This window comes from Mesoplodon densirostris, chromosome 2 (genome assembly GCF_025265405.1).
Source record: "Mesoplodon densirostris isolate mMesDen1 chromosome 2, mMesDen1 primary haplotype, whole genome shotgun sequence".
Classification (NCBI taxonomy): Eukaryota; Metazoa; Chordata; class Mammalia; order Artiodactyla; family Ziphiidae; genus Mesoplodon; species Mesoplodon densirostris.
Genome location: NC_082662.1, coordinates 20,932,300 through 20,958,609, shown reverse-complemented (window position 1 = coordinate 20,958,609; position 26,310 = coordinate 20,932,300). Strand labels below are relative to the sequence as shown.

Here is a 26,310-nt window from a genome sequence, read left to right as displayed (position 1 = left end):
TTTGTATTTCAAAAAGAGAACATTTATTACTTATTTTTTTCCTCATTAGAACTTCCTTTACAGCAACACAAAGTAAAGCACAACAAAACTTATCTGTAGACACAAGGGGAGCACACTGACCACTGTTGGCCAGAGACCAGATGAAGGCCCCGTGGAGACTCCCACAAACACAGCACAGCCTTTCTCAGGGCTCCCGGACCCTCGTGCCAAGGGCGGCCCGTGTCAGGCCCAAGCCCTGCTGCCGCACAACAAACACAGGGGCTGATACCAAGGAGATCTGGGGTGGGCGGTGGGGGTGCAGGAGCTGGGCCAGGGAAAGGAAGGTATCCTCACATTTTGATAAAGGCAGTCCCACCCCACCTCTCACCCAGGCACTCCCGTCTCTGTGTGTTGATTCAGATGCTTAGTTAGATACGTAGATTCTAAGAAACGGTGTGTTTCCTGGGCTGGTGAAACCTGCTCCAACTATCACCAGAGACTTAAGCTCGGTAAAGCCAGGCCTGGGAGGTACCTGAAGATGAAGAATGTGCTGGCGGCTTTGCTGGGAGCCCCATGGGGGTGAAAGGGGAGGAAGGGAGACTCTGAAGACAGGCTGCTGCTGGTATGTCCCCGATCTGGGGTCGGAGCATCAGGAAGGAACAGCGTGATGCTTATGAAGTTTGGTTCTGTTTCACCCTCTGAATTAGCAGACTTCAAACACTTCCATTTCCACGGAAATCAACAGCGAGACAGCTAGCAGGGCACACAGGCTCATGCCAGTTATGTGAGTAAAGGCACCAGATGGTTTGTTATGAAACACATTTTGGTCAGAAAATAGCTGGGGCTTTTTGGTTCCTGGGAGGACAACAGAGCTAGAAAAAAGGAGGTGTGAGTTGTGAGAGGTGTGGGTGAGAAGGCAGCTTTGGCACCAGATCTGGGTTCTACTCTTGACTCTACCCCGTCCACGCGTGTGGTCTCAGTTTCCTCATCTAGGAACTGGCAACCAAACATCCGCAAACAAATCTAGGTGTTAGGTTTCACGCACGATCTCAGGGAGTATGGGGAGGTGGGGCTCAGACCAAACAGCAGCGGGAGGGGGAAGGGCAGGATGGGAGCTCTGCAGGAGGCGGTCACACAGATGACCCCACGGTCGCAGGCAGACTCTGGGAGTCCAGGGCAGCCAGTTACACCGGTTCCAAGCACTGACGGGGACTTTGGGCCTCGTCTCTCGGAAGAAGGGCAGAAAGAAAGCTCTACGCGACGAAGCACCATCGAGGAGCTGGGGGCCACACCTGCTGTGTGTGCTTTAAAGTGCCTGCCACGTGTTGTCTTTGGTCAGGGGCTGCCCCTCTGCCTCTGAGAGCCCCCAGGGCCAGGAACCCAAGCCCCGGCCCGCTGGGCCCCCCACGGAAGGCGGGCTGGATGTCACAGTCTTCTCCCGCGGCCGTGTTGCCCTCCTGTGCTCAGAGGATGACAGAAATGAACGATCCGACTACTTTCAGTAAGGAGCGAAGGCGCCTCCGGGGAAATCTGGGCCCTTGAGAGAAGGGACAAGAAACGCTTTGGCCACCATCCTGACACCCACGGTGGAGCAGAGCTCGCTCAGGAGAGCGCGGAAAGCTGGTTGTAACACTGCGCTCGTGCCCGATGCAAAACCCAAACCCGCTTCTGAGTTGAACCAGGAGTCACTGAATAAATATTCAAGGCATCTTTCAGTTCTTAGAGAAAGAACGGGGTTAAAAAAGAATCTCTCCTTCCCTCTGCTTGACTGGCTGCAGCTCTGATCTGCAGACGGCGCTGCCGACTGAAGGACAGTGGCTGGGGGTCCTGGAGCTGGCCCCCGCCCCCGACGTGGGTGGCTTTGGTTTGTCACATGTCCTGCCAGCCCCAGGCCTCAGAAGGTGAAGAGGTCGTCCGGCTCGGCGCCACTGCTGTCAGCCTTGTCCCAGTCGACAGGCGAGAGGCACTGGGCGTAATGAATGTCCTGCGCTGTCAGTCCAGTGTCCAGGACCTGAGGGTTCGTCCGAGATTGGGCAAGCCTGGAAGGCAGAGCTGTGTGAGCCGGGGGCCCAGGCAAGGGGCTGGTGGGGCCCCGAGGAGCCGGTCCAGCCCGGCCAGCACCAGGGTCAGAAGTGAGAGGACGTGGGTGGGAAAACGGCAGGACACATGGCCGAGGAAGCAAGACCCGGATGTCAGGAGAGGTGGAGCCTCTCACCAGAGAGCCTACCCTTGAGGGTCAAGGGGCTCAGAAAACTGTGGGGCAGGCAGTGGCGTTCCCACCACGGAGAGGCTGGGGCACCCACACCGTCCACAGCTCCATCAGGAAATGCCAGGAAAGAGGAGAAAGGGCAGCGCTGCCGGCGCAGAGAGGGGCATGCGTGGGAGAGCGCCTGGGTCAACCATGGAAGACCACCGGCCCTAACTGTGTTCAACACAGTGCTGCTCACAAAGTAAACTCAGAAAGGGGCACAGCGGAACGCACCAAGGATAGGGAGACTTAAATAAATTACGGCCCATGTCCTTAAAAGAACACGAGGCAGTCAGTGAATGAGGTGTTTACAAGGAGTTTTTAACAGCCTGGAGAAATGCTCCTGATACACCAGCAGTAAGTGAAAATCAGGATCCCCAAATGCAAATATGACGAGCTGATCAATGCAAAAAAATGTATATGTATAGGATTAGCGTGAATTAAGCCCCAAAGTCAGGGCTGTGGGATTATGGGATGGTGTTATTTCCTGTTTAACGCTTTGCTGATTTTCCAAGTTGTTCATTACGGGCACAAGACACTTTAGTAATCTGGAAAAAGTGAATGAAAGATTTCCTTCAAACCAGGGGGTTGTAGTCAGCCAGAGAAGCTGGGAAGATGGTAAAAAGAATCATGAAGGGGCCACCCACGCCGCTCCCGCGACCTGGGCTGCGTCGAGAGGTTTCCACTGGCTCTGGCAGGAAGGGGATGGGGAAGCGGGGGAGGGCTGTAGGGGGCTGCTGAGGGTCCCAAGGGAGAAAGGAAGGCCTGGCTGACCAGGGCCCAGTGCTCGGAAGCCTGAGCTGCCCGGGCCTCTCCTCAGCCAGCCTTCTTGGTAGCGTGTCCCCCAGCTGAAGGCAGCCATGGACAGAGATGGCCCCTGGGAAAAGGGGAAGTGCCACCAGCCTCTGGTTAGACCAAATATCTCCTAATGGGCCACACATCCCTCCTCTACGTAATGCTCCACGGGCTTAATTAAACACTGCCTTCTCCCTGCCCCTTTCCATAAATGCAAAACCTCTGAAAGGAACAAAGCCTGCAAAAAAGCCCATTTTTGAAGGCTACACCAGGTGTAGGAAGAGGAAGCCAACCTGAGCTGTAGTGTGTTCAGTTCAGCTCAACCTGTGGTAGAGCGGTCACAAGGAATAGCTTTTGATTCAACAGCAAGAACTTTCTGGCAGACCTAGCCAGATAGTGAGCTCCCCACTCCTGGAGGTATCTGAGTTGAGATTTTTGCTCTGGGGAAGGTCAGAGTTCACATTCTCAGACATGGCAAAGGGCCCTGGAGACCAACCCCCAAGTGCCAGGCCTCCTCCCCCAGCACCAGGAGTCCACCTAATGTTACCTTGAAAATGCTTCATCCAGGCCATCATCCAGCTCCTTGGGGAAAACAAAGCAGGAGATAAGAACCCTCAGAGGGGGAGCCCGTGCTCACAGCCGGGGCTTGTCCCAGCCCTGGGTAAGCTATAGGGATGTGGCACACAAGCGTAGGAGTCTGGTGGGCGCCTAGAGGAACAGGCACAGGCAGGCCTTCCACCTGGCTACTGCCACCAGCATCTCAGCACAGGGACCCAAACCTGGGATGTGGGACAGGAGAAAGGGCACCTAGGTGCCTAAAGACCTGGGGGTTCAATTCCCAGCTCTGCCATGACTCAGCAACACCTTAGGCAAGTCACTGCTTCTCTTTGAGACTCAGCTTTTCCTTCCACAAAATTAAGGGGTTGGACCGGTCGATCTCTACAGCTTTCAAATTCCAAGAGGGAGGATGGGAAGAAGGTTTTCTTGCTTTCACCCACTTTCAGAAGCTGAGCCCAAATTCCAAGCTCACAAGGGATAGCTGATGGCAGGAATGCCACAGCCTAGGTGGGAAAACAATGGGCAAGGCTCCCTCCACAGCCTCCGGGAGGACGGGCAGGTGGCAAGGCTGGAGAACGGGCTCACAGTGCCTGCTTGGGGGACACCGGGTGGCCCCCAACAGGCAATGGGATTTGATAGGTTTTCAAGTCCATCAGTGTTCCAGATTTTTAAAATTAAAGAGACGTGCGTAGCACAGGGAGATCAGCTTGATGCTTTGTGACAACCTAGAGGGGTGGGATAGGGAGGGTGGGAGGGAGGCTCAAGAGGGGATATGGGGATATATGTATACATGTGGCTGATTCACTTTGTTGTACAGCAGAAACTAACACAACAGTGTAAAGCAATTATACTCCAATATAGAAAAAAAAAAAAAGATTTTGCAAAAACGTAAAAAAAAAAAAAAAAGAGACATGACAAGTAAAGTAACATGTCATTCTGCAATAGATCCCGGACTAGAAAAAGGACATTGGAGGGACAGGTGGAGAAATGTGAATCAGGTCTGTAGATTATATAAGTGTTGCATAAATGTTAACAATTTTGATCTTTGTAACGTGGTTATGTAAGATGTTAACAATTGAGGAATCTGTGTGAAGAGGAACAGGAATTCTTTGTACCATTTCTGTAATTTTTTTATCAGTCTAAAATTATTTCCAAATGAAAAACATTTCTAATTTTTTAAATAAAAAAATTATGTTCCTCTGGGAGATTCTGCAGGCAGAGGCCATCATCGTCACTGAGGAAGTGAAAAGGCTGAGACGGAGAGAGGTCAGGGTGCCTGGCCCGGGTCACAGAGGGCGTTGCGGGCCAGGCTGCCTGCCTGAGTCTCAGGCTCCTCGTTCAGGGGGCCGAGGGGGAGAGGCCTCAGGAGCGAAGTGCCCATGCCGAGAACAAGGGGGCCTTTGGTTGGTCCTGCAGTGGGCAGAGCCACGGATGCTCAGGCCAAGAGGCCAGGCATTGTGAGGAGACAGCTGTGCCGGGAGCCAAGCCTGTTGGGGACGCAGCCCTAGGTTCAAAGGGGACATTGTTCATCCCCTACCCTGGGTCTGGCTGCTGGGCTGGGTCAGGCCCTCCTAGAGGCCTGCAAGTCACGGGCGACAGGGTCTGCACCCTGGAGCTGCCTTAGGCCTCATCCAGGGATCAGGCCAAGGCTCACTGGATCCTGGGGGGTCCCCAGGCCACACGACCACTCACCCAGACAACGCTGCTGCTGTTTAAGGCTTGAGGTCGCAGTGCCTCGTCCACGTTAGTGGTGTTGGCGCTGACCGTGGACAGCGGGGCCTTGGCTGTCTCTTCCAAGTCCAGCAGGTTCCCAGTGGCGACCACTATGAGGGGTCAGGTGCGTCAGGAGGAGAGGAGGTTCCTGCCTCCCAGCCCCATCTCTTGGCCCCAGCCTGGAGCCTCCTGGGCTACCCTGGTCCTGACTCCCTCCTTGGACATGGCCTTTCCAGGCCTATCACCCAGACCACCCAGAGCCCCACCCTTGCACCTCCCGAAGCAGCTGGACAGCTGCCCACAGGGTGGGAAGCTCTCTCCCACTCATGGTTTAGGCTGAAACCCATATTCACAACAGGTATTAAGTTTTTAAAGAGATCACACAACAAGATGTCAAGTGTATAGGGAGAGATGTATACACAGATTTATATACCTGTATAGGGACATATCTGGAGGAACATGCACCAAAACAAGTCATTTTCCCCCTTTACCTGCATTTGCTAATTTCTCTATAATAAACAAGCATCATTTATTTAACGACAAAACAAAGATAAAAACCCAGGACTTTACCCCAGCCCAGCAGGGAGGGGGGCCCTCTGGATGAAGGGCCCCATGCCATGCAGCGCCACCCCCCGCCCGAGACTCACGGCTCTTCAGCGAAGGGGTGCTGTCTCGGCGGCCCCCACCCAGGATGTCCCCTCCGTCTTGGCTGGTTTTCTCCCTCTTCTCTTTCTCTGTGGGACCAAGGCACAGCGCGTTGGAGCCCCCGACCCCAGCACTCCATCCCTAGCCATCACTGGGCAGGGGTAGGTTGTGGCCAATCTCAGGGGGCAGGTGTGAGGTCTCCAGAACCGAGAAAAGAAACTTTGCATGTTTCATTTAAGCCTCACAAGGACCCTGGGGGAGGGAGACAACTGCTCCCAATTCTTCAGATGGGGAAACTGAGACTCGGAGGTGAAGGGGCCTGTGCAAAGCCACAAACCAGATAGGCGATGAAGTTGACGATCAGTCCAGGCCTGACTCCAGAGCCTTTACCATCCTCCCCGCCCCTACTGCTCTGCTGGTCTTCTTCAATGCCCCTGTACACCCCACCCACTGTGTCCACAAACAAGACTCACCCTCCTTGGATACCTGCCAAAACTCAAAGGCGACTTTGAAGGCCTGGGCTACTGTGAGGGTGACAGCCTGGGCCTGAAAAACAGAAGTGGGGTCGGGGGAGGGATACAGTGTTAAGCAGGTAAAAGCAAGTCTCAACTGGAGGCCCAGGGACTCCAGGCCAGGCCCACCCTGGCTGTCCCAGGCTCTGGAATGCCTGATGGGCGGAGGCAGAGTCCTGGCCCCTCCCACATCGCCAAAGCCGATGCAATGAGGCCACACCTTCCTCAGGCAGCTGGGCCCCATCTTCACTACCTGGAGCCCAGCCAAGATTCCCACAGGTACTCCAATCCTCACCTTGGCAATGGTTATTCACCTCTACTTTTTTCCTTCACCTTTGAGTTCCCCTAAATGCAATTAACTGTGAGGCTTATTTCCTCTGAGAAGTCCTCCCTAATTACCTGAGGACTGCACACAGTAACTTAGTCCTTAAAATGAGAGAACAGAAAAGCCAGAGTTGGAAAGGGCCCCGCCACTGCCTGAACGAGCCACAGCTGGAGAGGCAAAGGTTAGACTCTGGTTACTACTATGCTGGGTCAGAGGGGCGTATAACTGAATGCCAGAAAGGTAGCAGGAGGCTTCTACATTTCCTGGCAGGAGCAATATGTCAATGAGGGCCCAGGGCAGAAGACTAAAACCATCCAGTGCCATAACCCACCTGTAAAGAAGGGCCACACCTTGTCCCTCAACCCCTGGGGGACTCCCGTCTACTCCTTCAAACCCAACTCAAATGTCACCATCTCTCTCACGTCACGTCACGTCGCGTCACAGGCACTGGGCTCCCACAGCCCTGCCTACCTCTCTCTGGTGTCACGCATATGAAAGTGTCACCAGCTCACATGCCTGTGTCACCCCACCTGGGTGCTCCCTGAAGGCAAGCATCGACTATGAACACCCCTGATTCCCAGAGCCCTCCAGGGGTGTCTAGGACGGTGGCTGAATTGCATTTGCCCGGGGGCAGGTCTCCTGAGGCCTTACACTCCAGCCAGGACCTACCCTTAGCCCACCTTCAACTCAGCCCTTTCCTCTCTGATTCCAGTTCAGGGTTACTCAGCTCAGCTTCCGGGAGTGGAAGTCCCAGAGCTCACAACTGTAGCCAGAAGCGACATGTAGCCTCCTCTGCAAGCTCGGCCTGGGGAAGAAAGCGCAGACTCTTTCAAGTGTACAACAAGTTCAGGCCTAACCAGCCTCGGCCCCACTCCCTTCGCCTCCGCCAGACAACTCAATTTAATTGAGAAATGAATCTGTGGCTACTGCCTTTAAAATTTTTTTAAATTTAAAATCCCTAAACAAGCTGACTGATCCATGCCAATTAAATTTCACGAAGTATAAAATCTCATTTGAATGTCTCTGTCATTTACATTTTTGATGGAAGTACTGGCGCTTTATGGCAAAACTTAAATATGGTAATTAAGTATGAAACTCTTCACAGCTGTTTACAATTTAAGCTGTCACGTCTGGATCATGTTTAATAGACCCAGTTACCATTGAGAATTGCCCATGAAATAAAAATATGGGCTAATTACCAGCCAGAGTCAGATCACTATACACCCAAGCAAGGGCTGGTCACCCAGTGTGGCAGGGAGATGGGAACGCCATTATTTTTGCCTCCAGGAAATCTGAGGACACAAGCCTGACACTGTTTTTGCATAAATCTGCTTGTTCATTTGCATACACCCCGCCCTTTCACCCTGAAGTCCCGAGCTGCAAGTTAAACCAAATATAACTCAAGATGCAGATGCATGCAGGTGGCTGAAAGCCCAGGCTGGGCAGAGACTGGGAGGGGGTGGGCCCCGTTTTCCTGGGCGACTGCAGGAATCTGGGCACTAGCGATGGAAGGTCTGCTCAGGCCTGCCCACTGAAAAGCCCTCCTTGACTCCGCAGGCCAGGAGCCTGCCCCTCCTGAGTGCCTCTGGCTGTGGATCTGTCTTATTACCCTGACCAGGTACTGCCTTGCCCAGTTTTTGACGTCCCTGTCTTGTTCTGGGTAACCAGACTGTTAGCTTCTCACGGGGACCAGGTCTAGCTTAGGGCTGCAGACTTGGGCCAGGACCCTGGAATCCAGGACCCCAACCAGGTTCTCAAACCAAGTCGGGCCAGGTGCCCTGTACAGCCCTGCTGCCCAGAAGCATAAATCACTGCACAAAAGGATGACCTGAGGAATGCCAGTGGCCTGGGAGGGAGAACAGCCCTGCCGCACCCGACCCCAGGTAGAATTAGGGAGTCCACCTGTACTGCAACCCTGGGCTCCCCACCGATGCCAGCAATGGCACCTTCATTTCAGAGCCCAGAGGCTGAAGTGCTGGCTGAGGCCTCCCAGGTGGGCAGATGGAAACATTTCTTTGTACAGAACCTTATCCTGGCCATGCCCAATAGAAGCCACAGGGAAAGAGAGGCCAGGTGGTTGGGCTGCCTAAGCTGAGCTGAACTGGTGGGTGACCCAGAAAGGGACCCATTTGCCCCTCAATTTGGGTGGGTCCTAGGCTTCTTGCTCATTCAGGCAGCCCAGCAAGGAAGGGTGAGGATGTGGAGACTCTGGGCCCTTGGCCAAAATGACTGAGGGCTACGTCAGCGTCCAAATTCAAGGCTCCCCTGAGGCTGACTCTACTTAGCCATCCACCCAGGCTCTGGTGACATGTGAATCCCCAATCCCCAATCATACCACTTCATTTTGCACCTCTGTGTCTTTGCATGTGCTGATTCCTGTGCTGGAGTGCACCCACCCTCTCACCATCCTGCCCCACTTTTCTTGGCCTGGCAAACTCCTACTTACTACTCATCCTTCAAAGCCCACCTCAAAATGTCTCCTTCTCTGAGAACTCTTCATGTGCCACCTCCAGAGTGACTTAATAACCTCTGCCTGAGAACCAAGCTCCCTGTATGCCCGTTACTGAATCCCAGCTCTTCTCTCCCATTGCCTCGTTCGCATCTTCACGGCCACCCTGGGTCCCCAGTGCCCGACGCAGAGCTCAGCCTGGGACAGGCAGCAGCAAGCATGTGGAGAGACCTGCCAGCAGGCAGGATGCGGACTGAGGCACCCACTTCACCTCCTGCCTCCTCCTCAGAAACGTGCGCTCTGCCCTGAGAGTCTCAGGGTCTCCAACGTGGCCAGACCACGAGGCCGTAACACACTGGCAGCTTGGGCTCAGCTGAGGCCTTGGGAGCCACAAGGACACCACATGCATCAGGTGGTCTACTGACACTGCCCTGGGCTGGGCTGTCTCTCCAAGGGGCCTCCCCAGGGCTCCTTGAAATGGGGAGGCCAGGCGGGAAAGGCTGCAGATGGACAAGCCAATATCCAGCCGCTCCTGATGCAGATGAGAATGGGCCAAGAAAAGCGAAGAGTCTGGGCCCTGGGTGTCCAGCAGGAGCCCGTCCCTCTGCCCGATGGCTCTGCTGTCAGCACCAAGCAGTGGCTGGCTGTTTTCCCCAGGACCTGACCTCTTGGCCTGGGGCAGACTGGTTTTGTTCAAGCCTGTCTAAAGTCCTCTGGCCCAAGGCCAGGCTCCCTTAGCCGCTGGGCCAGCATCCACTTTCTTTTACCCCCGACCTCCCCATCCCAGAGGAAGCCTCTACATGTTGGGAGCCCCTGCACTGCAGCAGTGGCTGAGGGCCAGCTGCCCCTGACCAGTGCCTTCTCTGGTCAGTGGGGAGGAAGAGACAAACAATGGGGACATAATGAGCTTGTTCTGTGGGAACAAGGCTGTCACGGGAGAAGCCACCGCAGCTCAGGGACCTAGGGCATCGTGAGGCCCCGGGTGAGTGGCTGGCGACACCGAGTCTACAGGAAAGAAACAAGGTGCACAAAAGAAACTGAGACCTTTCAGAACAATCCTGGAGGTCACTGAGGTGACCTCCTCATTCTGTTGATGGCATGCAGCCCAAAGAAGGTCAGGGTCTTATCACACAGGATCAGGCCCCTGGTCTGTCTCCTCCTACAGTGTTCCTTCCACAAGGCCTGTGGTAGGCTGCATGGTATTCCCTCCACCCCAGCCCACCCCCGGTGAGATGTCCACATTCTGATCCCTAGAACCTGTGAAGGTTACCATACATGTCAAAAGGAACTTTGCAGATGTGATTAAGTTAAGGACTTTGAGATGGGGGATTATCCTGGATTACCCAGCGGGCCCAATCACAAAGGGCCTTATGAGAGGGAGGCAGGAGGGTGAGAGCCAGAAATAGCAATGTGATGACAGAGCAGAGAGGGAGACTGGAAGATGCTCCACTACTGGCTCTGAAGTTGGAGAACAGGGCCCTGAGGTGTAGCAGAAAGCCTGGGTGGGGCGGGGGTCACTTTAAGACTGTGATGTCCTGGATATGTCCTTGATGACATGGGGAGGGGAAGAGATCCTGTCTCCTTGGCTACAAGGACCATAGGGCACAGGAACTGGGGCTCTGGGCTTCGTACACAGAGGTTAACAGAGGCCAATACTAAATAAATGTCGGGAACCTCCTTACAGGGCGGATGCTCAGACCTCGGGGGCCTCAGAAACAAAAACTTCAATGCCAAAGGCTGACTCCCTCCAGCTGCTTGCCACGAAGTTCAAGACAAAAGCCCAGAGACCACTGAGGTCCAGCTCGTCCCAGCTAGATGTGTCAGGGCGGCCTGGAAATGGGGTGAGGGACTCCTGGCTCCTCACAGCCATGCAGGGAGAGAAGAAACGTGGGTTTAGACCCTCTGCTAGCTAACGGCACCCTCTGCTAGATGACAGCTAGCTACATCATCTTCAGCAAGAGAGCTGACCTCTGTGTGGCTGTTTCCTCATTAAAAATAAAAATAAAAACAATGAACGCAGTTACAGCGCTCACCTTGCAGAGTTGTTCCAAGAAGTAAATGAGACGGTACCTTAAAGATTACCACTGAAACAGGCACAGAGTAGGTACCAAGATATGGCCATTTCCCTCCCTTCTCTGGCCACAACAAGCCAGGTTCTCTGAGGGCCTTCACCTTTGCCTTTCACACTGCGCACCTCTGATCACCAGTCTCTATAGACTAATCCCTATAAGGCCCTGCACCTTATAGTGACAGGAGACCGCCCCGCCCCAGATCGCAAATGCATCAAATCACATTATAGAGAGGAAGCGGCTCAGGGCACTCACTGGGAATGAGGGCTTGTCGCGGCCCACAGGCCAGCCGAGGGCAGCCCATCCTGACAGGTGGCCCACCTGACTGTAGCCCTACACAGTGCCCTCAGCTCTCAGCACCCACCTGAGGTTCCCAGGGACTTCAGACTTTCTTTAACTGATGTCACCTTTGGGTCCTGCCTTCCCCCCAGTCAGGGCCCCCAAGGCAGGGCTGCCAAGGCGAGGCTAGAGCCTGCCCAAGCCCAGCCTCTCCCCACTGACCATCTTCCGCTTGGTGCAGAGGAAAGCGTGGCACTCAAGATTCTCGTTGTGCTGGCTCTGTGCGATGTACGCAAACACCTTGTCATGCATCTTGTCTGCTGTGCAGTAGGAGATTCTGAAAGGCAAGTGGCAAGTGTCACCACCAGGCTCCGGCACAGGGGCCTGACCGCATCCCGAAAGCCCCTTAGAGCATCTCCCCTGAGTTCCAGAAAGCCTGCCATCCCACTCCACCAGGGTGGGACTCTGGGCCTAGCATCCTGGGCCATCCATGGGGTGCGGGAGAGTGGGGAAACCCAGGCTAGGCAAGAAGGAGTGGTGGTAAAGATGGGAGGAAGGGCTTCCCTGGTGGCACAGTGGTTAAGAATCTGCCTGCCAATGCAGGGGACACAGGTTCGAGCCCTGGTCCGGGAAGATCCCACATGCCACGGAGCAACGAAGCCCGTGCGCCAAAACAACTGAGCCTGCGCTCTAGAGCCCACGAGCCACAACTACTGAGCCCGCGTGCCTAGAGCCTGTGCTTCGCAACAAGAGAAGCCACCGCAATGGGAAGCCTGTGCTCCGCAACAAGAGAAGCCACCGCAATGGGAAGCCCGCGCACCACAACGAAGAGTAGCCCCCACTCACTGCAACGAGAGAAAGCCCACGTGCAGCAATGAAGGCCCAACACAGCCAAAAATAAATAAATTAAAAAAAAAAAAAAAGACTGGAGGAAGGGCACATCCCCCCTCTACTGAGCCACATCCTCAAATAGTAGTACACCTTACTGTACACCAGGCAACGTTCTAGACATCACCTCACTGAATTTTCAGAACTGCCCTCTGAGATGGGTTCTAGTACTATCCCCACTTTTCAGGTGAGAAAACTAAGGCTAAGAGTCTCAGACCACCAGGCTACTAGTTTCCGGAGGCCGTAACCACTGCCATGCTGCCTCTTTAAGAGTTTATGCTAACCAGCTGGAAAAGGGGGCAGGACACTACCCTGCTCACAATGCCCTTCACCTGAGTGTCCCCCACCTGCCCTCCCTTTGATCACACCCCTGCGCACAGGTCAGATGAGTTACAGGCCCATCTCTCCCAGGGTGACTGAGACTACTGACAGCTTCTCTGGGAGCTGTGGCCAGGGGAAAAGGAGCTGGGGGTAGGGCGGGGGCCTAGGAGGGAGACACAGCAGCTCCCTCCTCTTGAAACACCCTCTCCCGCCTCGTCTGATCCCTTCCCACTGTCTCCAGTCGTCCTGGGAATCCCAATCAGAAGAGGAGCTGGTAGCCCAGAGGTGGGACAGGAGCTCAGCAGACTCCTCACCTCATGCGGCCCCAGTTTCGATCACAGGCATTGACAAAGGGATCAGCACCACTTAAAATCGCCAGGTGGGCAGAGGGAGGGGGTGCCAGGTTCCCAGCTGCCTCTTCTCCAGCCCAGGGGATCCAGCCTCCTGTCCTCAATGCCCTGGGTCTTCGGTATCAATCAACGAGATCCTGCTATTTTTCAAGCCCCAGCAAGGCGCCACCTCCCGTGAGAGGCCCTCCCAAGTTTCCCCAGGCAGGCCTCTCCTTCTCTGCCCTCTTGGGAGACACTTATACTCTATCTCCCATGTCCTCTGCTCCATCCCCTCCTCGACTGGAAGCTCCTTGAAGGCAGGGGCTGGGTCTGATTCCTCACCCGGCACAGGCCTCAGCAGAGCAGGTACTTGGACACCAGCTAGAAGCTCTAAAACCACGTCCTCAACACACATCCCCCCACCCCCTCACCCCCAACCCCAGTACTGGCTTTGCTCCAGCTGAGCCACCTGCTCGGAGACAAGGCAAGAGACTGCAGGGACGAGAGGCTTGACAGAACTCTGGCCTCGGTGTCCTGGGCGAAGCTCGGCCTCTATCTCACCACGTGGCCTTGGGCAATTCCCTCTCTGGGTCTCAGCTACCCAACCTGGAAAATGGACCTGAGCTGCCTGTCTCTTCCAGCTCTGAAATTCTACAACTGACCAGCTACGAGAGAGGCGAGGACAGCCTGAGGCTCCAAGGGCCGGGCCTGTTGCCCTGTGAACAGCGCTCTGGCCTCAGACTCTGCCTGAGGCCTCCCTGGACGCCTAGCCAGATGTCCAGAGCTGAGCTGCTGCATTCCCAGCGAAAAAGGCAGTGACTGTGCAGCTCTCTGTTCCAAGCCTGACTCAGCAGCACACTTGAGGGGTGGAGTGGGGGGCAGGGGTGTCCCAGGCCAGCTGCAACTAGTGATAATGGCAGCAGCAACTGCCATTTAGCCACATGTTCATTGTGAGCCAGGCACTGGGCATCCAGGGCTTCGTAACCGCACACCGGGCGGGATCTGTTTCCAACCCCACACACAGATGAGGGAACTGAGGCCCCAAGGTCACCCAGATAGGAAGTGGTAGAGTCTGGATTCAGACAAAGCACTCCATCCACTGTCCCGAGCAGCAGACTGAATGCGGACAATGCCGAGCGTACCTGTAAATGGACACGTTCTCAATGAGCTGGTTGGTGACGTTGTCGGTCAGGATGATCCCCCGTGGCGACACCTTGAGAGTCACCTTCTGCAGCTTCTTCCCACTGGCCTTGGCCTTGGGGCAAACGTGGATCAGAGGAGCCTACCTGCCTCACTTGGCACCCACCCTCGTGGGCTACACCCAGCTGCTCTGAGCCCCAGACGCGAGGCCCACAGGAGGCCTCACCTTAGGTGACTGGCAGACATGATGGGGAAGACAATTCAGCCCACACCTTCTTCTAATAAAAATAGGGACAAGTGTCACTCACTGAGCACCTGCTGTCTGCCAAGCACGGGACCTCGAGTCATCTTCACAGGCAGCAGGGCTTTGCCTCAGGAGAAAACGGACTCAGAGGGGTTAAGGGAGTTGCCCAAGGACACACAGCTAGGAGGGACCTCAGACTCTGAGGGCTGAACGCGCTATCACAGCCCAGCAGGATGGGGACTCCACGCTCCACCCACTGTACCTGCCAGGGCCTGAGCAGAGGGGACCGAGACCACCAAGAGAGGTGGACTCACAGGGCACATGCTCACTCAGAGCTGGGGAGGAAATCCAGTCCCTCAGGCCACAGGGCAAGTGGCTGGGCACCAGCAACCCTCCCACTATCCCTCCCTGGCACTAAGTTACCAACCCTAGGCCGGTGGCCTGAGCTGAGGGAGGGGAGGCTTAGAGAGGCCACGGCCACAGCAGCTGGAGAGGAGGACACTGACCGGACCCTGCCAGCCCAACAGCTGCCCTCTCGAGTATCTAAGCTGGAAGCAGGGGGACGCAGGGGCAGGGCAGCTGCAACACATTCAGTCAGGGTGATGTGCAGGCGATGAGTGCTGTCCCCCCAAGCCCCAGAAGGAGCTACCCCTTCCTCGTGCTCCCACATCCCACCCTGACTGCGCTCACCGTGGCCACGATCCTCTTGACGGCGGCGGCCGACAGTTCCTCACCCTTGGGCTGCTCCACCAGCGTCATGCCCAGGTACTTGAGGCTGAAGAGCATGCCCTCGAGCAGTGTCTCCCGAGTGTCTGTCCAGTTCTCGGGCAGCTCTGCGCAGAGGAGGATAGGCGCTCAGACCCCGCTGAGCAGGGCCCACCACAGCGACAACGTCTGCAGCCCCCGTCTCCTAGGAAGACCCAGCAGGGACACTGGGGTCCCCCCATCTATCATTACTTTTATCTTTAATAAAGGAATAACATTTTCTAGTACGTACCAGGCACCATGGTAGGAAGTGTTACACAGAATCTTCTCATTGACCCTCATGAGAACCTATGAGGCAGACACTTTTATCATACCCATTTACAGACAAAGACACTGAGGCCCAGGGAGGCGAAATCACATGACCAAGTCCACAGAGCCAGCGAGTGCAATAGCCAAGAATCAACCTCTTATTTTCAAGTCCAAAGCCCAAACTCTTAACTTCAACGTTAACACTTGCTGAGGGCAAACCATGCCATTTTCTTATTGAATCTTCAATGCAATCCGGTGAGATGGGTATTATTCCCACTTTACGGATTAGGAAACTGAGGCTCAGAGAGGTGAAGTCGTCAGACAAAGGCCACATACAATGAGTAAAGGGTTGGAGTCAGAATTCAAAACTGGGTGGTTCCCATGGCCCCAGCCTGGCCTGCTTTCCTCCATCTGCACAGCCACAGAGACCAAAAGGTAGGGAGGAGGGGGACCAGGAACAAGACAGCAGCCCATGGAGGGTGGGCGTGGGGTAAGGCTTAGTGGGGAAAGGGGGAGGTGACTGCTCAAAAAACATCATATGAAGGCCACTGAATCCGGAAGACCTGGGTTCAAATCCCAGCTCTGCTTCCCCCAACCTGCATGGTCTTGGGGAAGGCCCCTCTCCTCTTTGAGACTAACAATGCCCGGGCTACAGCAAGGGCACACAGCAAGACACATGGGAAGGATCCTCTGAAAGTTCTGATCACGACAGAGGTCAGGAAGGTTGGGAAATGAGGGGATGAGCCTGGCTCACTGGGTGGTGAAACAGACCAGGAGGGAGAGTTGGAAAGAGGCCTCCATTTCACCCCACCCACGTGAGAGAGGGCCCTGAGCAGGCAGAGGGACAGGAGGGGAAGTGTGGTCTTCACTGTGGGAGGGGTCATACAAGAATTCACAGGAGTACCTCGTCCCCTAAACTGAGACCCAGGTGAGCAGGAATTTGTTAACCTGTCATCCAGAGCCTGGCATGAAGCTGGCATTCCTGAGTGAAGGAACCCAGACAACCCCAAGGCTTTCAGGCCTGCAATGCCTCCAACCCCATCCTCAGCTCTGGACCCTGGACCACTGCCCTCCAGCCTCTGCCCTTAGGCCTCCACCCCACATGAAGCCAGCCCCCCCTGAGAAGACCCCAAAGTGACCCCATCCTCTGTCCCATCAACCATGAGTCTATTTCATTTGATCCTTCAAAGAAAATCAGGAAGTCCCCGAGGTGTCCCAGTCCTGGGTTTGGTGACAGGAACCCTGGAGCAACTCAGACATGGGCCTTGCTCTCAAAGAAACCAAGCATATTGCCACCATCAGGGCAAAACAGAGCTACAGTAACAACAAAGCAGCAGCTCTTACCATTACGTCTAACACTCACAGCTACCTTGCAAGCTGGCATTCTTTCATTCCCATTTCACAGAGGAGGAAACTGAGGCTCAAAGGACAAGTAATTTGCCAAATTAGTTGTCTATTTGACACTTAAAGCCCAAGTTCCTAACCATTAGGCAAACGCTATCTTGCCATGAGGCAGACTACCCTCAGTTTAGCAAAAGGTCATGGAGAAGTTCCTAGAGCCAGAGGTATTTCCCCCCATAATTCTTAATTCCTGAGGCTTCCTCTCTGTAGGGAGATGCCTAGACCACCACTTTCAACCCGATATTCATCTAAGCAAGGATGGCAGACTATGTGCTGCCAATGCCTGTCGCCTGTGTCCTTGGCAGACATTGCTAATCAACTGCAGCCCTATTCTCTCTGATTTAAAGGCTTTGAACTGTTTCTCAATAAAAGGCTCCTGGCTGGCATTACCAATCCATCAGGGGTGGCCTTGTTCATCTCATTACCCATCCCTGCCCCACAGCAAACATCCTTCCTCTCCCCATTTTCATGTCTTCTCTCTCCCATTTCCACCAGCTCAGCCCTTTCCTGGCCCCTCTCCAAAGCCACTTCCGCTCCCTCCATTCCAAAAGGGCCAAAGCTTGCCAAGGTCACAGACGACCTCTTTGCTGTCAAAACATTCCCCAGTCCCCCCTGACCTCTGAAATGCTCGGCATTTTTCTGCAATCCTCCTTCCCTGGCCTGACCCTTCCCCTCTTCTCTGGCCTCCTGGAAGAGAGCCCTGGTAGACTGGCTGCCACTCATCAGCCTCAGAGACCCTCTGCCCAACCTCCTCACTTGACACATGATAAAACTGAGGCCCAGAGAAGGATGGGACTTCTGCAAGGTCACACAGCAATCAGAGGGACCCCAGCTCCCAAAGCACTACAGGCAACTCCCACAAGGACTGTTGCGAAGTTATAGGTTGCCCAGCCTCGTCTCCCCCACAATATCCCTGCACGCGAGCACATGCACACACATGCAGGCACGCACACAGCAGAGGTTCCCATCAGACACAGCTTCCTCCCATGACGTTACATGTACTTTCCCACTTCTCTGCCTTTGCTCAAGGAGCTCCCTCTACCAGAAATGCCCTTCCCTTTGCTTGATTGAAACCCCTCGCACCCAGCCTCCTCCAGGAAGGCCTTGTTTGAGGCAGTATAGCCTAGTGGTTAAGAGCAAGGGCCTTAATCCTAGAATCCACGGAGTGAGCCTGAGCAAGTTAATTACTTTCCCTGAGCCTCAGCTGTCTCTTCTATAAAGTGGGAGAAGCAAAAGTCTCCAGCTCACAGGGCTGTGGTGAGCCTTTGATGAGATAATAACACACAGTAATAATGAGACAATAAAATGTAATGTGCTTAGCACAGGGCCCCACCCATGGTTTTGCCTCCTGGGGCCTGTCGCTCCTGTCAGGGGTTTCTCTGCCCCTCTTCCTCAGTATGGATCTCCTTCTCTTCCTCCCACAGCCATATCACCACCACCAAGCAGCTGCCCGCTGCGTGTTTTCCTCTTGAAGGACTGCCGTGCACGTCTGCCTCCCCCAGGAGCTCGTATGGAGACGGGGCATCCCTGCTCCCTGTTGCTGCTCTGTCTCATTCTGCTCCTCCCTGCCCCTCCCAGGCCCAGCAGAGATCCTCCTGCCCCTCCAGGGAACCCTGCCTCCGCGCCTATACTTCTGGGCATGATTCATCTCTTCAGTGAGGTTTAAGGTCTCTCACACCCCACTCCCTCCCTGAAGAAACCAGAACCAAATAGCACTCAATAAAGACAGAGGTAGGGTTCACTGCCACACTGGCCTGGTCACCATCCAGCCACCTCAGGCTGGAGGCCACATGCTCCTTCCCAGGAGGAGCCCAGGGTTTCAGGAAGAACTCCCGGAGGCCCCCAGGCAAATACAGGCCCGAGTCCACAGCGCTGTTCCGGTCCTGGTTATTTTTGGCCCTGTAGTGGGTAATGACTGCACTATTTTAACTTTATGATTTTACAGATGACCTGCAGTCAGAATTAGCTGGGGATAGATGGACCATATGCCCAGTCTAAGTTGTAGCTGCAAACATGTACTCTTTTCTTATTAAGCGAGCCCCTGCCCAGGAGTCAGAGCTCTTGTGCCCTTGTGCCCCTTCTGCTGCCCTGGGAGACCCAGCTTGGCTGGTGCCTAGAACATCAGAGCTGCAGCCAAACCCATGGGCCAGGGGGGAACCTCCAGCAGGGGTCCTGGCCTCCAGCCTCCTCCAGCCTGGTGGGGAGATGGCATCAGGAGCCACAGAGTGACATCTCAAAAGAGGACCCAAGCTCTGCTGTGACCTGGAGTGTGGCTGCTTCTCTAGGCGGCAGTCTCCTTATCTGACAAATGGGCTCAGGCCGGCAGGAGCGTCATCAGAAAAAGGTTCAGCATGTGAAAAGTGCTAGGCAAATTTGAGAAGCTGTTAAGACTATCAAAAGAAAATAATAATTTTAAAAAGGTAATTCCCTGCGGTCCAGTGTTTAGGACTCGGCGCTTTCACTGCAGGGGCCCGGGTTCAATCCCTGGTCGGGGAAATAAGATCCTGCAAGCTGTGGGGCAAGGCCAAAAAAAAAAAAAAAAAAAAAAAGATAATAGCAACAGCTACCATTCCTAAGTACCTACTTATACTGTAAGAAAAAAATATGCTGTCAAGGTTAAAATGATGAGGTCTGGAGACGGGCTGTAGGGTTCATAGTCACTCTACCTCCCTGGTCCTTGGTTCCCTCATTTAAAAATGGGGACAACAACTGTACCCACCCTATGGGGTTGCTGTGAGGATGAAATTAGTATACACATGAAGTGGGCTTAGAACGGTACCTGGTAGATATCAAGTGTGAGTGTTGTGTCACTACCAAGGGTCAAGTGCAAAGAGCTTTAATGTGTACATAGCCATTTGCAGTACTTTATGAGAAGAGTCAAGGATACATTAGGACTCCCATTTCACAGATGAAGATGCTCAGAGGTGTCTGGCCATGACTCATAATCCACAGTGCTGGGCCTTGAATCCATAGCTGTGCTCGTTGCCCTCTCCTGCAGCCCGCCAAGCCCCTTCCCATGAGCAGGGCCAGGCTCGGGATCATCCAAGAAGAATGGGTATCCTGTCCTGGAGGCTGCCCGAAAGGAGCGTCTGGCTCACTTTCAGTGGGCAGTGGGTGACCTGACTCCTTCAAGCCACACACCCCTCCCTCAGCCACCAGACCTGTGAGAAGCAGCGTCCCAGCCTCCAGTTAAATGTCCCTTGCACTTGCTGTTCCCTCTGGCTGGAATGCTGTTCCCAGATTCCTCCCTCCTTGTACTGTATTCATATGTGTGTTCCACACCTTCTCCGAGAGGCCTTCCTTGACCCCCTGCACTGACACTCTCAGTGCCCCATCTTTATCTCCTCGGTGGGAACCATTTCCACACACGCCACCTGACACGCCACTCTCTGGCTGCCAGAGACTCATTTGCCCATGGGGGCTGGGGCAGTAAGAGCTCCTGTTCCCAGCAGCCCCCTCCCATCACTGACAGGAACTGCCTCTCAAATGGAGTAACTGCTCCAGAGCTCCCCACAGGTGGCGTCCCAGCCGCCCACAATGGAAACTGGCTTCATGTTGTCCACTCTTTGGACTCCTTTCCCTTCTTGCTTCTCCTAAGAACATTTCCTGGGATCTCTTCCCAAATAAGTGACTTTACTCAGATCCCTATCTCAGCATCTGCTTCTAGAAGAACCCAAACAAAGACACCACCCATCATTTCCTCACCCGCTTTATCTTTCTCCTCTTGGCGTCACCACTACCCACAAGCACCCCACTCATCTGCACCCGGGTCATGCTGTCTACATCCTCCCCCAGAGGGCTGGCACTATCCGAAGACAGATGGACGCATTCCCCAGCCTCGCCGGCACCTCTAACAGTGCCCGACATACAGTCAGTGCTCAATACATATTATGGTTTGGGGTTTATTTATATTTTCCATTATAAACATTATAAATAAGGATGAATAGATCTTCTGTCCCCCGCCTACCACCATGAACCAGCTCTGTTGAAACCTGCACCTCAGATTTTTTACCCATTCTCATGGAGTTCTCTGACAACCCGTGGAGGAGCCCGAGGGTCAGAGGGACTCCTCTTGGAAATAAGGGTACTGAGGGGCCAGGGTGAACCACCCTTCCAGGCAGCTGGAAGAAAGGAAAACCCAGGCCAGGGACTGAGACAGAATGTTTATGGCTCCCAAAGAGGTGGGGGAAAAGCCATGTGCGGGAGAAGGAGAGAGCCCTCCTTCAAAGTCAGCACTAACCGGGAGACAGGGGGCCATGAGGTTCAGGGCAAAGAAAGCTGTCTGCTGCTGCCTTTGCTCCGGGGCCTCAGGCAAGTCCTTCTCTGGGCTCCAGTTTCTCTGCAAATAAAACAATGATCACGCTAATCCCAGCTTAGGACCTTGAGGGGTGAGGGGCAAGTCACAGCCGCCAGCGGGTGTCAAATCTAACCTTGTAGACACTGGTGTGTATAAAATGGATGACTAATAAGAAAAATAATAATAATAATAATAAACATAAAAAAAAAATCTAACCTTAACTCCAGTGGCTTCAGTCTGGCCCCAAAACTCAAGCACAGGGCTCAGACCTTCTTGAGGGTTGGGTCCAAGGCCTGGCTGGGACACCACCCCAGGCCAGGCTGCCCCAGCACTTCCACCCCAGACACACCCCATGGCTTCCCTCTCTACTTGTGGCCAAGTCTGGGCCAGTGACTCCACTTCCCTGAGCCTCAGGCTCCTTTATCTGAGAAATGAATCTGATGAGAATCCCTGCTCTGTCACCTCGGAGGAGCAAATGCAGTAATGGAAGCAAAAACACTATGTAAAAGGTAGAGGGCCCAAAGCAGTAGTTACCATTTATTGAACTCTTTCTCTATGCCAGGCAAAACATGATTTCAGTTAACCTGCACCCCCCAAAAAAAATCTGTGGTGGGTACTCCTGTTATTAACAATGTACAGATCAGAAAACGGACTTAATAACCAGGGACAGGTGGGGATTCGCCCTCGCTTATTCTGGGTCCAGAAGGCTCCAGGATGGCACTCTGGGCTTACTGGGGTCTGACTAATAGGAAGAGGGCTCTCCTCTTCTTTCCTCCACAGACGGAGACAGGCTCTGATCCCCCAAAACGCTTTCCACCACATTAAGTATCATGCTGAAGGTCCACATGACAGGCAGCGGGAAGGGGAATGAGGGAGAAGGAAACCACCAGTTAGGTGCCAGAAGGAAGTGTTATTGTCAACAACCTTCTCAACATCCCTACCGGGTTAGAATTGTTATGCCCATTTTGCGGATGAGGAAACTGAGGTTCAGAAAGGACAAGTGACTTGTCCAACATCAGAGCAGGCAGGAGACACTCTTTTCCACCATCCAAGGTAGCTAACTCTCACCCTTCCCCATACTGAGTGAGGGATACCAAGGGAAGGGGGGCTCCTAAGTTTCCTTCCCTTGCCCAGAGCTCCGCCCCCCTCCCTTATCCCTAGAGAAAACTGCAGGGTTCCCCCACTGGAACAGGCTGTCATTCTCAGTCCTGATCAAATCCCACAAATATTTAAAGGAGCTATTTTGGGAGTCAATACATGTGGGAGATGGGTGCATCCCTGGCCTAGTCCAGTCCTAATGGTCTCTGACCCCACCCCCACCAGTAGACACCAGCCCACGTTCCCAGTGCCTGTCTTGTCTTGGTTTAGGAGGCAGGCACAGCTGGAACCACAGAGCCGGGCAAGAGGCGGGGCAGGGCAGGCTCCCTAGGCCCAGACACGCTGGCACTCCTGGGCCTCTTCTGGGCCTAGCGAACTAGGGCTCCCCTGGCGGAGCCCTGGAAGGCCAAGAGGGAAGGGGGTGGGGTGTGATTGTACTGACAGCGGCTTCCTGGTGCCTGGAGAGGCCAGGGTCCCAGGCGGTTGGGGCATGGGGGGCCGTGTGCAGGAGTCCTGGCTTTGGCTCCATATCTACCAGGAAGGCTTGAGTGACCCCAGACAAGCCCCTCCGTTTCTCCTCGTGAAAAGAGCTGGGTTTCTCAGGCCTCAGGGGAGGGTGCCAGGTGACGGGTTCCCTGAGAGTAACTGGAGACAGGGAGAGGAGGGGGAGCCGGGTGAGGTTCCTCCCAGGCTCCCAGACGCCCCTGGGAGAGGTGGCGGCAGAGTCTGCCATTCGACCAGGCGCCCAGGGACATCGGAAGTTCAAGCGGAGAGGTGCGAGAAAGAAACAGGTTTCAAAAATAGCCAGGAGGCCGGCTGTGGCACCTGGACCCAGCCAGAGGAGGGGACAACGGGGTCTAGATGGGCCGGTGTGTGGTAGGTACCTCCCGAGACGCCAGGTTAAGCCTCGCCCCCAACTTCAAGTAGGTACCTGCAAACCCGGGCTCACACTGAGTCGGCTTCTGGGCGCCCGGGAGTCAAAAGGTAACCTCGTGGGTTGGACTAGGGGAAGGGGGCAAGGGGGCTCCCGCCGGCCGCTGACCTCGGGGCCAGAGTGCTGGGGTGCGGGATGGGGGTATCTTCCCAAGCCCCTGCTCCCTCCCCCGGGTACCGACGCTGAGCTCCTGCCTCCCCTGGCTGTCCAAAGAGGGGACGTGCTGGGGTCGCGAAAGTCTCTTCCTCTGACCTGCAACCTCCCTCCGACTGCAGCCCGCACCTGGGGACACCGAGCTCCGGTTTCTTCCCCCAGCTTCTGCCCTTCCTCCCCAGCCGCACAGAATGGGGACGGGAGTAGGAACGCAGCTTGACCCTCGGCGACCCCGAATCCCGCAGGGCCGGGTAAGGTCGCTCCGGACCGCAGGGCGCGACTCAGGCCCTGCCTCTCCCCGCCGCGGGGCTCTGAGGAGGAGCGTCCGTGCGCCCCGACACCCGCCCGGCCCCCGCCGGGCCCCAGTGGTCGCGCACGCACTCACTCCGGTGCCGGCCGCCGCCCCCCCAGCTCTGCTTGGCGAGGCTGGGGCTCCTGATCAGCGCCCGCCCGGCGGACTTAAGTGCGTCCATGGCCGCTCGGGCCGCCGCCGCCGCCGCCGCCAAAACTCCGTCAGGGAAAACTTTCCGCCGGGGCCAGGCGGCTCACGGGCTCCGCGCTCCTCCCCTCCCCGGCGCGAGCTCCGCGCCGACGTCCGCCGGGGCGGGGCGAGGGCCGGCCAGGCTCCGCCCCCGGCCCCGCCCCGCCCGGTCTCTGCCCTATTTCCCCAAGGCTGTCCAGACAAAGGGTACCCCTGAGGCAGCGAGCCGAAAGCCGTCGACGCCCCCTCTTTCCCTCTATCTCCCCAAACCCCTTATTTCCCACCAGGTAGGAGGCTGAGGGTCCGAGAGCCGCTTCTCCCGCCGCGGGAGGCGCTGGCCTAGGATTTCTAGACAGCTGAAAGTTACTTGGAGACCATTTTACAGATGGGGAGACTGAGGGTGGGAGAGAATGGGCTTGTCCAAGAGGAAGGTGATGCCCATTGCAGTGGGAGGCTTGGAAAGAGAGCTGACGGTGGTAGAACTTTGCTGGGAACAGGGCCGGAGTATAAAGTTTGCCTTAGCAAGACCCGTTGGGCACTTTACTCGCCCAACAGACTCAGCCTGCTCCCTGGCACCACCTGGGCACTCTGGGCTGCCCCCTGCCCACCCTACTCCCCAAGTAGCCTCAGAGGTGGTGTGGCCTTGGTGTTATGCTCTGAGGGGTGGGGAAAGGAGTCTTAGCTCTAGCACTGACTTTCAGTGTGACTGACCTCAGGCAAATCCTTCCCCTCTCTGGGTCTTAATCTTTATCTGTAAAGTGAGATGAGATCCTGTCTCTAGTGATCCTTCCAATCTACCAGACCTTGACCCAGAGCCTGCCCTGCTTGATAGGAGGCACTTCAAGAGGAGTCTGGATTCTAGAATTCCTCAAGCACGGATGTTCTAAGTCCAGGATTTAGAATTCTCTCTAGAATCCTGTACCTTCCTGTCAGGCTTTACCAAAGGGAGTCAAAAGGAGAGCACATATATCCAGGCCACAGCCTGGCTGCTGGGGGGTGGGCATGTTGCATCAGTAAGGTGACCTTCCAGCTCTGGGATTGCTTCTGGCTCAGAAGGCAGGAGTCCTGTTCCCATGTTGGGGGAAAAACAGGACTGTGCTGTCACCAGCGGGACAGGGAGGCTGACATTCCTCTATAAGCTAAGCGCTTTTTCGGCCATTCTGTCCTTTGCTTCAGCAACACTGCAGCCATCAGTAGACCCACTTTACAGATAAGAGCCCAAGGCCTGGGAGAGAAGCACTCACTGCAGGTCTCTGCAAGTCAGAGTCCAGGATGGAACTCAAACCCAGTGCCTTAGGCTAGAGTAGAATGCCAGGAGTCTGAACTCAGCTTTCCTCCTTTTGGTGGTTGTGAATTCACCTTTCTGAGCCTCATTTGTATAAGGGGCAACAACACCTATTCCACAGGGCTGTCTGTAATAAATAACATGAGCTGGAAAGTCTGAGTCTTCTCCTTAAGAAGAACTCACCTATAAACTTGCCTCCTCCAGGAAGCTTTCCCGACTACCATCCGTCAGGCTTCTCCTTGTGGGATGCCACAGGCCTGAGCTTTCAGCAGTATTGCAGGTGCCCATTTCTACTCTATTTGCTTCCACCAGACTTTGTGTCCTTCAAGGGCAATAAGTTTTTCTGATTTATTTCTGAATCCCAAATGCCTCGCAAGGGGTCCAAATGGAGTTGGAACACAGTCAGTGTTTCTTTCCTTCCTCCCTTCTTCCCTCCCTTCCATCCTCTCTCGAGCTTTTCACCACATCAGGCTAACTTCTCCTGCAAAGGGCTATGGTGATGTGTAGGTAGGTCCACAGGGTTGAGTCCCCCAGCCCTGAGCCAGCTAGGCCCTGGGGCAGAGAAAACATTCTGGAGCCTGAAGGAAAAGTAATCACCCAGGGCTGTCTGGTGAAGGGCAGCTGGTGGTGTCCGGCTGGCAGGGGGCACCATATGGGCCCGGTAAGCAGGCAAGCCTGGGCACTGTGCTGCAGGGAAGGCTGTTTCCAGGGCCATCGCATCCTCCCGGAGGTGACCTGCTGGGAGCTGTCAGCCATGCATCCCCCGCAGAGGGGCAGCCTGCTTGTGCCCCGTCTGCCAGTCCCAGAAACAGAAGCAGAAACAGAAGGTCAGAGCTGCGAGGGGCCTCCTCTGAGGTCACCATGTCCAAACCCTCATTTCACAAGTGAGGAGCCTGAGGCCCAGAAAAGGGCAGAGACTTGCCCAAGGTCACACAGCAAGCCTGGACCAGAAGCCAAGTCTCTTACCTCCTAGCTTGGATGCTTATGAAAACAGAGAGGGAGCAAAGAAATCTTGAAAGTACACCAGTATTCAAGAAAGAGTTTTAAGGTGGCTTTTCTTTTTTGTTTTCTTTTTTGCTTATCTGATCTAACTTTGTAAAAATTTTTACAGTGATCATATATTCTTTAATAATCAGAAAGGAAAAAAATAAAT

General features: G+C 54.8%; 1 protein-coding gene across 2 annotated transcripts; it reads right to left on the bottom strand.

The window, feature by feature from the left end:
• LDLRAP1 (low density lipoprotein receptor adaptor protein 1) lies at window positions 1-23,970 on the bottom strand. 2 transcript variants are annotated; one of them, XM_060089180.1, is made up of 9 exons: window positions 23,777-23,970; window positions 15,185-15,327; window positions 14,253-14,365; window positions 11,795-11,909; window positions 6,412-6,484; window positions 5,941-6,027; window positions 5,273-5,403; window positions 3,570-3,604; window positions 1-2,018 (listed from the first exon to the last, which is right to left on the bottom strand). In XM_060089180.1, the coding sequence occupies exons 1-9, from the start codon at window positions 23,862-23,864 to the stop codon at window positions 1,874-1,876; spliced, it is 930 nt and encodes a 309-aa protein (XP_059945163.1). In that variant the 5' UTR covers window positions 23,865-23,970; the 3' UTR covers window positions 1-1,873. The 2 variants fall into 2 exon arrangements, with proteins under 2 accessions (XP_059945163.1, XP_059945164.1); XM_060089181.1 differs by having other exon boundaries at window positions 3,570-3,601.
• Window positions 23,971-26,310: the final 2,340 nt, after the last annotated feature.

Coding starts and splice junctions, on each gene's coding strand:
- LDLRAP1 (XM_060089180.1), bottom strand. CDS start 23,864: ATGGACGCACTTAAGTCCGCCGGGCGGGCGCTGATCAGGAGCCCCAGC. Junction 14,366..15,184: donor TCAAGAGGATCGTGGCCACG/GTGAGCGCAGTC, acceptor GTTTGCCCCAAG/GCCAAGGCCAGTGGGAAGAA. Junction 6,028..6,411: donor TTGGCAGGTATCCAAGGAGG/GTGAGTCTTGTT, acceptor TTGGTCCCACAG/AGAAAGAGAAGAGGGAGAAA.